Here is a 14,712-nt window from a genome sequence, read left to right as displayed (position 1 = left end):
TGGGGGTTACAGCACCCTTTAACGGTCAAGCAGGCCGGCCCTTTACTTATGACACAGGCGCACGTTTGGCACTACTTTGTTGATGCACGTGCGGCTACTGCGCACACAATTCACAAACACAGAAAATATTTTTTTATTTGGTTTGGAGTGTACTTTGGGGGTTACAGCACCCTTTAACGGACAAGCCAGCCGGCCCTTTACTAATGGGACACAGGCGCACGCTTGGCGCTGCTCCTTTGTTGATGCACGTGCAGCCACAGTGCACACAATTCACAAACACAGAAAAAATATATTTTTTTTAGCACTTGGGGGGAGCACCCCTGACGGACAGAGCACCCCCTGGACAACACTACAGCACCCCTTTAGGACTGGGACACTGGAGTGGACACAGCCCCTATGGACAACTGACTGCACAACACAGTCCAGCCAGCCCCTATGGACAACAGCAGCACAGCACAACTCAGCCAGCCCCTATGGACTTTGAAGTAGTGGACACAGCCCCTATGGACAACAGCAGCACAGCACAACACTACTCTGCACTACACTACCACTACACAGCCCAGCCAGCCCTAACTCCCACCCTCCCTCTTCACTGTCCACAGCCGAGTGAGAAAATGGCGCCAACGCGGGTATCTTATATAGGATCCAAAACCCGTGAGACCCGGAAGGCGGGATGATGACGTTTTGCCTCGATTTCAGATCCGAGTCAGGCGGGAAAAGTCGAGCCTGACTCGGATTGGCCTCGGATCGGGGGGGTTCGGATTTCAGAAATCCGAACCCGCTCACCCCTAATATATATATATATATATATATATATATATATATATATATATAATACAGATGTTAAGTGCGCAACATCCATAGGTTTCCATAAATCAGTCATTAATTGTCCCAAATGCAGTGTTGCAGGAATCCCTTGTGGTGGAGCGTGATCCAGAGACGCTATACCTAGTAGAGACCTGGACACTCGTAGCCCATACATGCCAACACTCCTGCATCCTGTGGGAGTCTCCCGTTTCACCCACCTCCTAACTCCCCAGAATCCCCCAGCCCACCTGAAATCCAGACCGTGCATGCACGAGCTTGGCCACAATGGGGGCGGAGCTTGGCGCAACCATGCAAATTAGGCCACGCACCGCAGGTCTGTGGGCAGTGTCAACCGCCCAACCCAGCAGAGCCTTTGAGTAGCCACATGGAGACCACACACCACAGTGTCTCCAGCGGCAGCGGCCGTAGCAGCAGCGGCGGCGGATACCTACCCCTCTCCTACCTGCACATTGGGAGCTGCGGGGACTGAGACATGCGGGAGGAGGGGTGATGTTGGAGCTGGCCCGGCGCTGAGAGAAGCTCTGGTCTGGCGGAGAGAGTGCTGTTTGGTGGTGGCTAGGTCTGGGAGCTCGGTGGAGAGGCTGGAGGAGGAGAGGTGCCTAGTCCCAATGTGAGTGTCTGTGATTCTACCCCAGCAGCTACATGGCACTGACCTCTGTGTATGTGGAGGGGGGCACTAACCTGTGTGTGGGTAGGGTGACACTGACCCCTGTGTGTGTGTAGAGTGGCACTGTGTGTCAATGGGGTTATTAAACCTTTTTCCATAGATGTCCCAGTTTTTTAAGCAAAATGTTTCCAAGTCTTCCTAATATTTGCTGGAGATGTAATGGGTTCCCCGGCTCTCCTTCGCATATTTGGTGGCTTAGCCCTTCCCTGACTATTGTGGGAGTGGGGGTCCCTGAAGGCCCAGAATTTTGGATCCTGAATGGTAAAATTTAGGGAATCTGACAAATATACGGCCTTAATGGCCTGATCTAATTTAGTACTGCCCCACATTGATTTAGTTTAAGATGTGTGTATTTGGTGGAGACCATGGATGCCCTCCTTTTTTCCCCCTCTTCACCCCTCCATCTTTGTCTTTATAACTGTTTGCTTATTATTATTATTTAAAATATAGATGCACCTGTATAAATGTGTGTATCCGATTTTATATTTACAATGAATCTTTACTGTATCTTTTTTGAATCTTTAAATAAAAAAATATATAAAAAAAGAAGCTAAAATCACCTGTTTTTAATAGTCTATTTGGTGATTTCTCTTTCAATTTTATAATCTATTTTAAGTCAATTTTCAATCTGACTCCTGTAGTGGTCACTGCGCGTATTTTGTGATCACTGAATCCTCCTTCAGTATTAAACGTTAATTCCCTTCTCATAGTCATTTTCTATTCTCCCTATTTGTTTTATATTTTTTGGACTATTTTCATTCTTTGGATATTTGCTATCGCCATATTGTGTCTAGGTATTACGTATTAAGGCCCCCATACATCAGCAATGGATTGCAGCAATCGTGCAATTTGCAATCGATTGTGTATAAAAATCTTTCCCTTTTTCAATCGATTGTGGCAATTCTGCAATCTGCAGTCGATTGAAAAAAGGAAAGATTTTTATACACAATTGATTGCAAATTGCACGATTGCTGCAATCAATTGCTGATGTATGGGGGCCTGTAGATTTATTACTTGATCTCCCTTTTTTTTAATTTTTCGTTCCTGAAAAATACAATACAATTAAAATAGAAAAGTACAAATATCTTTAAATGATGGCATGCCTGTTTATGTTTCTTTAAAAAGACTGACGCAACTAACCCTAAATACAAGATATATTAAATTCTTAATTTACAACTTTACGGCATTGTGTATTTGATTTGTGCATCCATCATGCTTCTTGCTGGGGAAGGAAGTGTGCTACATCAAGTGTGCTATTTTATGAGTATCCTGATTTACATTTCCTGTATTTGATGGTCATATCAAAGCTACTAATTTGCTGTAATATTTTTTTACTTTGAAATCCCCTTCTTTATAATTTTGTATATTTACTGGATGTTGTACTGGATTTAAGTTTTTTCAACATGTACTTCAAAAAGAGGAAAAGAGATCACCAAGGATTAACAGAACACCAAGTTATTGTACCACTTAGCGTGGTTCATACCGCATTCATACATTGGGTCTTTACTATTGTGTGTGTGCATCTTCATAACTTCAGACCTTATGGTGCACACATGTCAGTGTGACTTATTAGTGGTCTTTTCAATACAAGTAACTGAACAGAGATGTCGCACAATTCTCAGTGTTACCATTGTTTTCAGGGGGAAGGCAAAATGGAAAAGTCCTGGTACTTCTTCAACTGAGCTCTGTAGACATACAGATCAAAAAAATTACATTCTTTAGTCCCATAAGTATTTGCACCTTATATAATTTGAGTTAGATTAGGAGATATGATGAATGACCTCTTCACACACATCTTGATGGTATATCTTGTTTTATCTGTCTGATCCGCTGATTGTTCCCAGCTTATGTCATTTCCATCTGGGAGTCGCAGACGGGAGTTGCAGTCCTACTTCCCGGGTTATGTGGGCGTGCTCTCTTTTTAGATGAATATTGGGCAGACATACTTTTATATGTAATATTTTATGTGTTTTTTTGAATAAATCTATGGAAACTATGATGCCTGACTTAACCTGCAGATTCCGAGTGTGGATGATCCAGGAATTATTATTATTATTATCCTTTATTTATATGGCACCACAAGTGTTCTGCAGCGCCTTACAAAGTACATAGACAAATAAGTGAACAAGCAACAAGTGACTTACAGTACAATTCAAAGCAGGACAAGGACAAGATTTATATACATTGCTGCATTAGTGATCATAACAAATACAGTCAGGTGCAAAAATATTGGGACATTGACAGAATTTTCATATGTTGGCCTCTATTCACCACCACAATGGCTTTGAAATGAAACGAACAAGATGTGCTTTAACTGCAGACTTTCAGATTTAATTTGAGGGTAATTACTTCCAAATCAGGTGAACGGTGTAGGAATTACAACGGTTTCTATATGTGCCTCCCACTTTTTAAGGGGCCAAAAGTAATGGGACAAACTAAACAATCCTAAATATAACTTTCACTTTTTAATACTTTGTTGCAAATCCTTTGCAGGCAATTACAGTCTGAAGTCTGGAACACATAGACATCACCAGACGCTGGGTTTCATCCCTGGTGATGCTCTGCCAGGCCTCTACTGCAAATGTCTTCAATTCCTGCTTGTTCTTGGGGCATTTTCCCTTCAGTTTTGTCTTCATCAATTGAAATGCATGCTCAATCGGATTCAGGTCAGGGGATTGACTTTGCCATTGCATAACATTCCACTTTTTAGCCTTAAAAAACTCTTTGGTTGCTTTTGCAGTATGCATCGGGTCATTGTCCATCTGCACTGTGAAGCGCCGTCCAATGAGTTCTGAAGCATTTGACTGAATATGAGCATATAATATTGCCAGAAACACTTCAGAATTAATTCTGCTGCTTTTGTCAGCAGTCACATCATTAATAAATACAAGGGAACCAGTTCCATTGGCAGCCAATCATGCCCACGCCATGACACTACCACCACCATGCTTCACTGATGAGGTGGTATGTTTTGGATCATGAGCAGTTCCTTTCCTTCTCCATACTCTTCTCTTCCCATCACTCTGGTACAAGTTGATCTTTGTCTCATCTGTCCATAGGATGTTGTTCCAGAACTGTAATGGCTTTTTTAGATGTTGTTTGGCAAACTCTAATCTGGTCTTCCTGTTTTTGAGGCTCACCAATGGTTTACATCTTGTGGTGAACCCTCTATATTCAGTCTTGTGAAGTCTTCTCTTGATTGTTGACTTTGACACATATACACCTACCTCCTGGAGAGTGTTCTTGATTTGGCCAACTGTTGTGAAGGGGTTTTTATTCACCAGGGAAATAATTCTTCTGTCATCCACCACAGTTGTTTTCCGTGGTCTTCTGGGTCTTTTGGTGTTGCTGAGCTCTTCGGTGCATTCTTTCATTTTAAGAATGTCCCAAACAGTTGATTTGGCCACACCTAATGTTTTTGCTATCTCTCTGATGGGTTTGTTTTGATGTTTCAGCCTAATGATGGCTTGCTTCACTGATAGTGACAGCTCTTTGGATCTCGTATTGAGAGTCGACAGCAACTGATTCCAAATGCAAATGTCACACCTAGAATCAACCTACAGACCTTTTACCTGCTTAATTGATAATGAAATAACGAGGGAATAGCCCACACCTGTCCATGAAATAGCTTTTGAGTTGATAGTCCCATTACTTTTGGTCCCTTAAAAAGTGGGAGGCACATATAGAAACCGTTGTAATTCCTACACCGTTCACCTGATTTGGATGTAATTACCCTTAAATTAAATCTGAAAGTCTGCAGTTAAAGCACATCTTGTTTGTTTAATTTCAATGCCATTGTGGTGGTGAATAGAGGCCAACATATGAAAATTCTGTCAATGTCCCAATATTTATGCACCTGACTGTAAGCAACAGGGCGTAAGCAGCAAGGTGTTAGGAGCCCGTGTGAGGAGTAGATGACCGTATAAGGAGTAGCACATGAGGGAAGAGGGCCCTGCTTGTGGGAGCTTATTTTCTAAATGGGCAGGGCAGACAAACAGGCTTGACACAGATGGGATAGACAGGGAAGAAGGAGCAAGTAGCAGTAGGTTAGGATGAGAGCTGCTAGGCCTTGATGAAATAGTGGGTCTTGAGAGCATGTTTGAAGATTTGTAGAGAGGTGGAGAGTCTGATGGGAAGAGGGAGAGAGTTCTAGAGGTAGGGAGCAGCCTGGGCAAAATCTTGGAGGCTGGAGTGGGACTAAGTAATCCATTGGCAGGAGAGGAGACATACATTTGTTGAGCAAAGAAGGCGGACGGGAGAGTGAAGGGAGATGAGATCAGAGATGTATATGGGAGAGGAATGGGTGAGGGCTTTGTAAGTGAGTGTAAGACCATTGAATTGGGCTCTGAAAGGGAACAGGAGCCAGTGGAGGGCTTGTAGGAGAGCGGAATAAAGAAACCTTTTGATGAACGAAACAAGGTGTATCCTGGTGAGTACTTGACCATTAGCCTGAATAAGAGTGGAGAGAAGTGATTTTCTGGAACATGGAAAAATCGAGACATAATATCAAACAAACCTTTAAGTGAACTTTTACTCTCTGACTTATGGTGAGTGCGATCCATGTTATAGCCGGACAGTCAGAAATAGAGAGAGAGGTTCATTTGTTGGTTACGGCTGGAAGACACTAAAATTAGAAAGTAATAGGGTTGTCTGCTTATATTTAATAGGACAGCACTTGTGGACTATTCCAAAATTTCATTTACTTTTGTTTAATATATACGATTGATGTACCTAGCAGTGGGACAAATCTGCAGTCCATGGCTCAAGTTATAACTTCTCTTGTTGTATTTTGATTGTGCCTCCTAGATTTCCTAATCCTGAAGTGCACAGGTTTTTAAAGAAACTGTTATGCAAATAATTCTGTGAACCTGAAAACCTGTTTCTTGTAGGTTCTACCCCAGGGCATAGGATTCCTATTTCCAGTAGTGCGCATGCATGACAACCTTGCTTTACTGAACACATGGCTTGCTGATTGTCTGCCTCCCTGAAGGCCCAAGTCTCTATGTTTACAATCTTCTTTCAGAAGTCACTGTCCTCCATACCAGAAGTCTCACCTTTAGGGGTGACTCGCATTCAGCAGTCATTTCACCAATGAGATCCTTGAGAGAAAGTGATAGTTATAATAACATTGGGAAGTTCCCATTGTTAGTTTGATGACATCAAGTCTTAAAATCAAATCTGTATGTATGGTCAATGTAAAAAAACCTAAATCTGCATATTTTTTTTAGTTAATTTCAGATTGAGTTTTCAAATACTCATATATGGATATTTGCTTATATACATAAAATATTCTAAATATACTATATGTATGGTTCAGCAAATAGAGCTGTTGATGGAATATTTTCTATTTCCCAAAATCTATTGTAGAAGAAAGTTACATTCCTGTGTCCAGCAATCATTCAGCACAGAAACCACTGTGGTGTCTCCTCCTCCTCATTGGTGTGGGATCTTCTAACAGTTGTCACTCACCAGTTGTTTATTCTTTGTATTGTCAGTGATTATGGAATTAAATGCTCTTACTGGTGTTCATTGATAAATTGAAAAGTAAAAACTAGAATGTATTAGCATTCATAATTAGTTCATTGTCATCTCTTCTCTATGTAGTGATGAAATATAACAAAAGATGAGTTCAGTAAAATTGCTATAGATCCCTTCCATATTTAAATTGTCATTCAGAAGTAAAACTGTGCTTCTACCTTTCCAGCACTTTGTGAGAACTCATCATAAGGACAAATGGAGCCCGTACGCTTTAGACCACCACTGTTTCAACAAAGATACGATTTTGTGAAGTCTTACGTGGATACTTACAAGCCCAAAAAGGTCAGTTTCTTACTTTAAGCATCACAGCCTAAATATAGTAGGAACTATATGGTTCCCCTGAACCATTGGTTCCAGACTATAGATAGAGAGTAAAAGCCGACAATGTCTAGATAGACACCAGATGTTAGTAGACAGTCAATAGGTCGGCAGGAACAAATGTTCGACATTGAAAAAGGTCAACAGGCACAAATGGTCGACACAAAAATGGTCGAGACATTATTTTATTTTTTTATTTTTTTTAGGGTTAGGCACTTACCCCGACGGTTAGGGTTAGGCACCATGAGGGAGGGTTAGGGCTAGGCACTTACCGGGTTAGGGTCAGGCACCTACCCTGACGGTTAAGGTTAGGCACCAGGAGGGAGGGTTAGGGTTAGGCACCAAGGAGAGGGTTAGGGTGATTAGGGTTAGAAAAAAAATGGTGTTGACCATTTGTGTGTCGACCTTTTGACCACATCGACCTATTGACTGTCTAACATCTGGTGTCTATCTAGACATTGTCCACCTTTTTACTTTCTATCTTTTATACGACAACCTTGAACTATATACTTCCTACTTCAACCACTCATTCCAGACCTCACTAAAGATTTAAATAGGCTATTCAGACACATAATGAATGTGGCCACCTTACAGATACTTAAACAGTGTGATTTACTCAGTGTTTACCGTAGTCTGAGACGATACCCCCCCCTTTCTCCTAAACCCCCATTTCCCTCTCCTCTTCTCATACAAAACAAATCTCATGGTTTATTTTCTTTTTCCTTTTTCACTTGGGTGCAAACATTGTATTATAAGTAAGCCATGGCTGAATCTGTTCTCTGTGAATGATGTTTACTTGTACCTTGTGATTGTTTGTAGCTCAGGGCTATTAAAATAAAAACACCAGTGGCCATCTCAATGCACAATAAGAGAGAGCACAGAACGTTTCCCATGTGTAAAAAGGGCAGGTTTTGACTTTGCATCCAGTTCTGTGCATTCCCCTGCCTCCCTACCAGATCCTAACCTGAATGGCACCTTTGGCATGTATACGTGTTACTGGTTGGTCCTTATGAATCTTATTCAATTATGCATGGTTGTGGGTCTTTTGGGACCTCGTGCTCAAAAGTAGTGTAACTCAATTGGTGCCCTACACCTATATAAATCCAGGCCTTGGATCATTAAAGTATCCATATGCGGTCTATTTCCGAACTCGGATGTTATTTACTATTTTATTTTCTCCTTGCTGACCCTTACTTTTTTCCTGTCCATTTTTCCTTGCCATCTGTTCATTGCCTGGTGATTTACTGAATCTCCTGGTTACCTGGTATATCATATACACTTACCTCCTTTCACATCTAAGCTTAGGTAATTTGGTCAATAACCTTGCATTCTACTTTACAGGTTGCAGACTTGGGGTGCAGTGAATGTTCACTTCTGCAAAGACTGAAGTTTTGGAATTGTATTGAGCAGCTTGTTGGTGTGGATATTGATGAGGAAATACTGAAAAGAAAAATGTAAATAATGTTTATTGAAATTATTACAAACAATTAAAAACTGCTTCCAGTTAGCGAACATTTATCCCTCCCTCTACCAGCAGAATCCTGGTGGACTTATGGCAGGTACCCCCATAGTTCACTAGAACTCATTCCCACTAGCACTGCAATGCTCTCTTCAACTGTGAGAATGTTTAGGATTAACATGACTTTATTTTCTCCTTTTTTGTTTGGAAGTTCCTTTGTTAAATCGGTAGTTGGATACAGTCTAAATAAAATGTAAAAAGTGTGTTGGGGTGATGGATGATTCAGTATGGAAAAACCAAGATAAATGATTTACACAGAATGTTCCCAGTCTGAAATATAAACAATAAACACAATCCTACTTCATGTACTGGTAATATAAATTTATATAACCAGCTTTTGAAAGAATATCATATTCTTGTACTTATAACTTTGTCAATAATAATATCAAAGTTTTCGTGATTTTCATTCCTTTCACATCTTGCACAGAAATATTCATGTGCTTTAATATCATATTATAATTCCAAATATTAGAAGCCAGTGAATACAATTTACCCTATCCTATTTTCCTATGCTTTCTTGATTTCACTGAAAGGTTTCTCCATCTATTGCAGAGGTTCCCAAACTCGGTTCTCAAGGTTCCCCAACACTTCAGGTTTAGAGATATCCATGGCTGAGCACAGGTGACTTAATTAGTACCTCAGCCAATTTGATTTAACCGTCTGTGCTCAACCATGGATATCTCTAAAATCTGAGCTGTTGGGGAGCCTTGAGGACCGCATTTGGGAACCTCTTACTTATAGCAAATGTTCATCTACTTGCATATACAACCTCACATCCTGCATATACATCTTTGTTAAAAAACAATATAACCTCGTGCCTAGTGAGTCACCTGTAGTGGATAAAAATCAAATATTCCTCTAGCAGCCAACCAGCACTAACACGTGGAGAATGCCAGTCTCCACACACAGAAAATAATACAAAGAAGGAAATGTGTAGTAAGCTGTGGCACTCAGAAATAATAATAAATCATAAGCCAATAAATTACATACATTTATTAAAAAGTGTTACACAAACTAATCAACTCCCGGGAGTACATATATAAATAACACTGTATACAGTATCAGTATTAAAACCAAGTCAAGGGGAGTAAATGTGTAATGGGTCATTCACATAGCTACTAAAGACTTACAACAGTATTCCTCTGATGTTAGAAAGTAGCAATATACTGTGACAGTAGCAGATAAAGCTCACTTTGTATGGAAATAAGTAACAATGATGGTAATCCAAAGCGCAGGAATGTAAGTAGTCAGCCTTTTCCTAATCCTCCATGATGAATATTGAGCATAAATTAAAAGGCATATATATGCTGTTAAGCTCAAATAGAGCTCTAACTCTCAGTCCAGTTGAGCTATGAACATAGGGGTATCAGTTTAGGATAGTGATCTATGATCCCCTTTGAGAATATTACTGTAGAATTGTATATATATTAAACAATGTGGACTTTTAATAAATGTATGTAATTGGATTATGATTTATTATTATTTCTGAGTGCTACAGCTTACTACACTTTCTTTATATACATCTTTGTACCCATCTTAATAGCCTCAGTAACAGTTGATATTGCATTATACCCATCATAACATACAGTAGTCAACTGTGCTAACAAGTCTCACTATATACCGCACCATGCTCACCTAATAAAGTTCTATGGTAATGATGATGACTCACCATAATCGGTCCCACCACATACCAACCCATTTACAGCTCTGTGCCCACTGCATAAAGTCCAAGGTATATCCTATGTAGTAGCATACCTGTCCGGTGTCTACGCGTGTTGGAAGTAAATAATATACATTTATTTTAATAATGAAGGAGGGGGAAGGCAGTCCCAATGAGATTACAGACTGTATTTGAGGGGAGTTTTTTACCTTTTCAAGCCATATATATTTCAGACACCACACAGAACTTTTTAATGATATAGATGTAATTTTCTGTGTTAACCAGGAGTAGACCATCATAACCATGTCAGTTGCACCTTATGATGTAAATTATGTTGTTGCACGTAGTAAATGAACATGCTGTACATGATACACAACACTAACCTTGTGTTACACACCTCTCTGTAATTGTATATTTCACATTTACTACATATACACTGGCAAGGATGATCTATTTTGCTTTTATTTTTAGGTATGTGCTGACACCTCTTCCAACCCATTACCTTGAGCCATTGAAAAGATCTTTAACTGTAACTCTGTACCATGGTTCTGTATCTGAAAAAGACCCTGCTCTACTTGGGTTTGACCTGATAACATGCATTGAGCTGTAAGTATTATACAAATTACCACTTATAAGGGAATCAGTATGATTTACCGCCAGCCGCATATCGCTAACCTAATTCCCTACCGTAACCCTAACCCTCCTTTAGGGGTGCCTAACCCTAACCTCCCCCCAAGTGCCTAACCCTAACCCCCCCTTCCCCTAGCCTAACCCTCCCTGGGGTGCCTAACCCTAAGTCCCCTCCGGAGCCCCTAACCCTCCTCCCCCCTGCGGCTGTATGCCGGGCGTCGGGCTCCCGGTGTAGGTCTAATGACAGATGTCGGGATTTTGACGCCTGTCATTAGTACCTTGCCAGGATTAGACAGTCGGGAAGCCATCGGTCGGGATTTCGTCCGTCGGCTTCCCGACTGCTTCCCCTTATAAGAGGGTGTGCAGCATCTTGATGAATTACTATATACTGTGAAATGTAGCAGAGACTTAAAGTCTCACTTGCAGGTAGTTCTAATTTTTTCTTCAGTTGTTGGAATACACATAGTGAGTTTTGTTTTACTCCTAGGAGGCACGGCAATGGGAAAAAAAGAATTGACTATCCTTCCCTTCTCTCTCAGTTTCCAACTAGCTCAGCTTGAGTGCATTCCTACTGGGAGACAGCACGTGGTGGCAATCGGAAATGGGTGGCCCTATGGAAGTACCATTTTCAGCTAAGAAGGGTGCAAGACCAATGAGTCTTGTGTACATGACACGGAATGGCAAATAGTAAGAGCTCTGGAAGGCACCCATTAAACTATCTGCATTGCTCAGTAGTCTATGAGACATCCCCAGTGGCTGAAATCCTTCAGAACATATTCATTCTCTTGTTATAGATTTTTGCCTATAATTTCCTCCCAACTATCCAATTTGGCATTCGCTTTGTAACTAGTTTTTTTTTTTGGCCCTGAACCTTTAGGTTTCACAAGACCAAGGTAACCCTGTGCTCTCTTTTTAGAAAGTGATCCTGTCACCCAGTTATTTCCAGACCATCTCTGTAATGAGTTTGTGATGGGTGAACAAGTGCAGACAGACACATTATTTCATGCCTCAAATTGTTTTAGAACTATTTTTCCCAGGAAGATATACAGGCGGGCGTCAATTAAACCTCCGGGGCTATCCAATTAGCCCTGAAGTGCCGCTCAACGCCGGTACTAATCATGTTTTTTTTTTTTTTTTCATGACCTGATGTGTCCTGAGAAAAAATCCACAGAAGTACAATTTTTTCGCCGCCGCGAAGGCAAAAACACATAGGATCCATGATAAGGTCATGGACCTATGTGTTTTCGGCCAAAGTATCCTATTATCTCGTCCATTGGCGAAAACAGGGACAATCTGTGAAAAATCCCAATTTTTCGCCATTCGTGGCTAATTGGATACCCCCCCTTAGAGTTGCGTGAATCATTTTCAGTTATGGATCCTCTATTCTCACGGGGTACACAAAGATCACAGTTCCTCTTCCAGGTAGGTTGTCATTCAAGAGCTTTCGATCAAGTGGCTAGACGGGTTCCTAAAGAGCTTATTTTCTATCTCTGGTTCGGTGCTGAGTCCTGTTTTTGCAGCAACTTCTGAGTTCCAAGTGACTGTCACTTGGGAGGAATAAATCCTGGAAGGGTTGGAAATTGTCATTCCAGAGAGAAACTGATAAAAATTTCTTCTAATATATTGGTCACCTTGTCGTACGTGGGGCCTGATTCAGAGATGTATGCTATTACGATATTTACGCGGTTGAGCAATTATTGGTCAACTGTGCATGTATCACGGTCGCACTGCGCAAGCGCTAAGGTACATTTGCGATGACACTTGCGGAGGATTTTTTCACAAAGTGAGTAGCAGGTAGTCTGCATTTGGGGGAGGTAACTGAGTGGTTAAAAAACAGGGGTGTGTTGGGACCATTTCTAGGGTGTGCGCTAGTGATCCTTTGTGAGTTTGTAGCAGGAGAGGCCCTGGTGTCTTAGACTAGCTGCTCTGTCTCAGAAAGCATAGGCTTTCTCGGAAGTTCTATGTGCGACCGATGTATCTACTTTTGTACATAAGCTGCGGATGTGAGGTGCCAGAGGTGGGCACAAGACATCAGCTATGTCATTAGCATATTTTTGCAATTTTGCTGGGTATGGAATCACAGTTACAATGGGATTTGCGTCCATCTATGACTCAGGCCCTCTATCAGCAATGGGGACTTTCTCGTACCCATAGATCTGTAAGATCTATGTACCATGTTTCTGGTACAAGTCAGCACAGGAAGTTTCTAAGATTCTGTGTTATTGGATGACATTTTGAAATCTGTCGACTGGCATAAACTAAAAGAATTTGACAAAAGTACTGGTGACATTAGCGGTAGAGTTACAAAAGAAGGCTCAAGATATGGGTATGTCTGGAAGACATCCTGATTATAGAAGAATCAGAACTTCAGGCTTTGTTGAATCACAACATTAGCCTGTGAAGAACCATTTAGAAATCTGTAATCTGGTGGCAAAATGAAGATTAAGGAAACTGTGTATGTCACTCTCAGATCCAGAATGGGCAATGGTAACAACAGATTCCAGTGCTACAGAATGGGGAGCTCATCTTCTTGCACAAAGAGAAAAGAAACTCCACATAAATATACTGGAAATTAGAGCTGTATGCAGAACAGTTCAGCAGTTTCATCAGCAGTTGCTGGGGAAGCATCTCAGTAATATCATATTTCTCAGAGTCAGCTGGAAAAGTCACTTAAAGATACGGGAAGAGGAGGAGCTGCATTATATACCATCTGGGGATGTTTTATATACAGATGTGTTCACATACATCTTACCCCCGTGAGCTACAAGTTGCCTTAAACATAACGCGTGAGCGCCGTGCAACTCTGTATCGTCGAGCGTCTTTTCGTGCAACTTTTTACTTTCAAATCTTATTCGCAAAGCGATGAGAATACGACGCACAAGCAGCTTCTGCTGATTCCAATGATATGCCTATTCTGTGTGCGACTGCGGTTATATCTGCTACGTTAAAGTGTCAGTGCGGATACACCTGCAATTGCACACAGAATATAGGCATGCCGCATAACATTTTAATCAGCAGAACCTGCTCGTGCATCCTATTCACATCACTCTGCAACCTGATACCCCTCAAGGGCCTCTTGGAAGACCTCATGTGTGCTGTACATTACCGTTAATCTTAGAAATTATTTAAAATAATACATTACACCAGTGGTTCTTAACTCCTGTCCTCAAATACCACCAACAGGTCATGTTTTGTGGATCTCTTTGATCATACACAGATAAGTTAATTTATTTTGCTTGGTCAGTAACTATCCTATCTGCTTCCATAGACAGAAATCCTCAAAACATTACTTGATGGGGGTACTTGAGTTTTGAAGTTGAGAACCACTGCATTACATCAAATAAAGAGTCGCCTATCTGTAAAATTATATCAGCCGGCTTTATAAGTATTACAAGCTATAAAAAACAAATCTAACAATACAGCTTGAAAGAGCTGAGAGCCTTGGGTGAAGAATTCTAGGGCCACGTATGGCCCTAGTGCTGCTTTGCCCATTATTGCCTTAGTATGTACTAAATCAGTTTCCTTTATTTTTTTAACACTTTGTTAAACTGA

General features: G+C 41.0%; 1 protein-coding gene across 1 annotated transcript in view; it reads left to right on the top strand.

Annotated features, from left to right (window-relative positions):
• Nucleotides 1-7,205: 7,205 nt before the first annotated feature.
• HENMT1 (HEN methyltransferase 1) overlaps nt 7,206-14,712 on the top strand; it is a 42,331-nt gene continuing 34,824 nt past the window's right edge. Inside the window, 3 exon segments of the mRNA XM_088464120.1 lie at nt 7,206-7,315; nt 8,693-8,805; nt 11,002-11,136. Of these exon segments, the coding sequence (XP_088320246.1) occupies nt 7,229-7,315; nt 8,693-8,805; nt 11,002-11,136 (335 nt within the window). The 5' untranslated portion in view covers nt 7,206-7,228.

Source organism: Taudactylus pleione, unplaced genomic scaffold (assembly GCF_031769625.1).
Source record: "Taudactylus pleione unplaced genomic scaffold, aTauple2 ptg001594l, whole genome shotgun sequence".
NCBI classification, from domain to species: Eukaryota; Metazoa; Chordata; class Amphibia; order Anura; family Myobatrachidae; genus Taudactylus; species Taudactylus pleione.
This window is presented reverse-complemented; position numbering and strand designations above follow the sequence as displayed.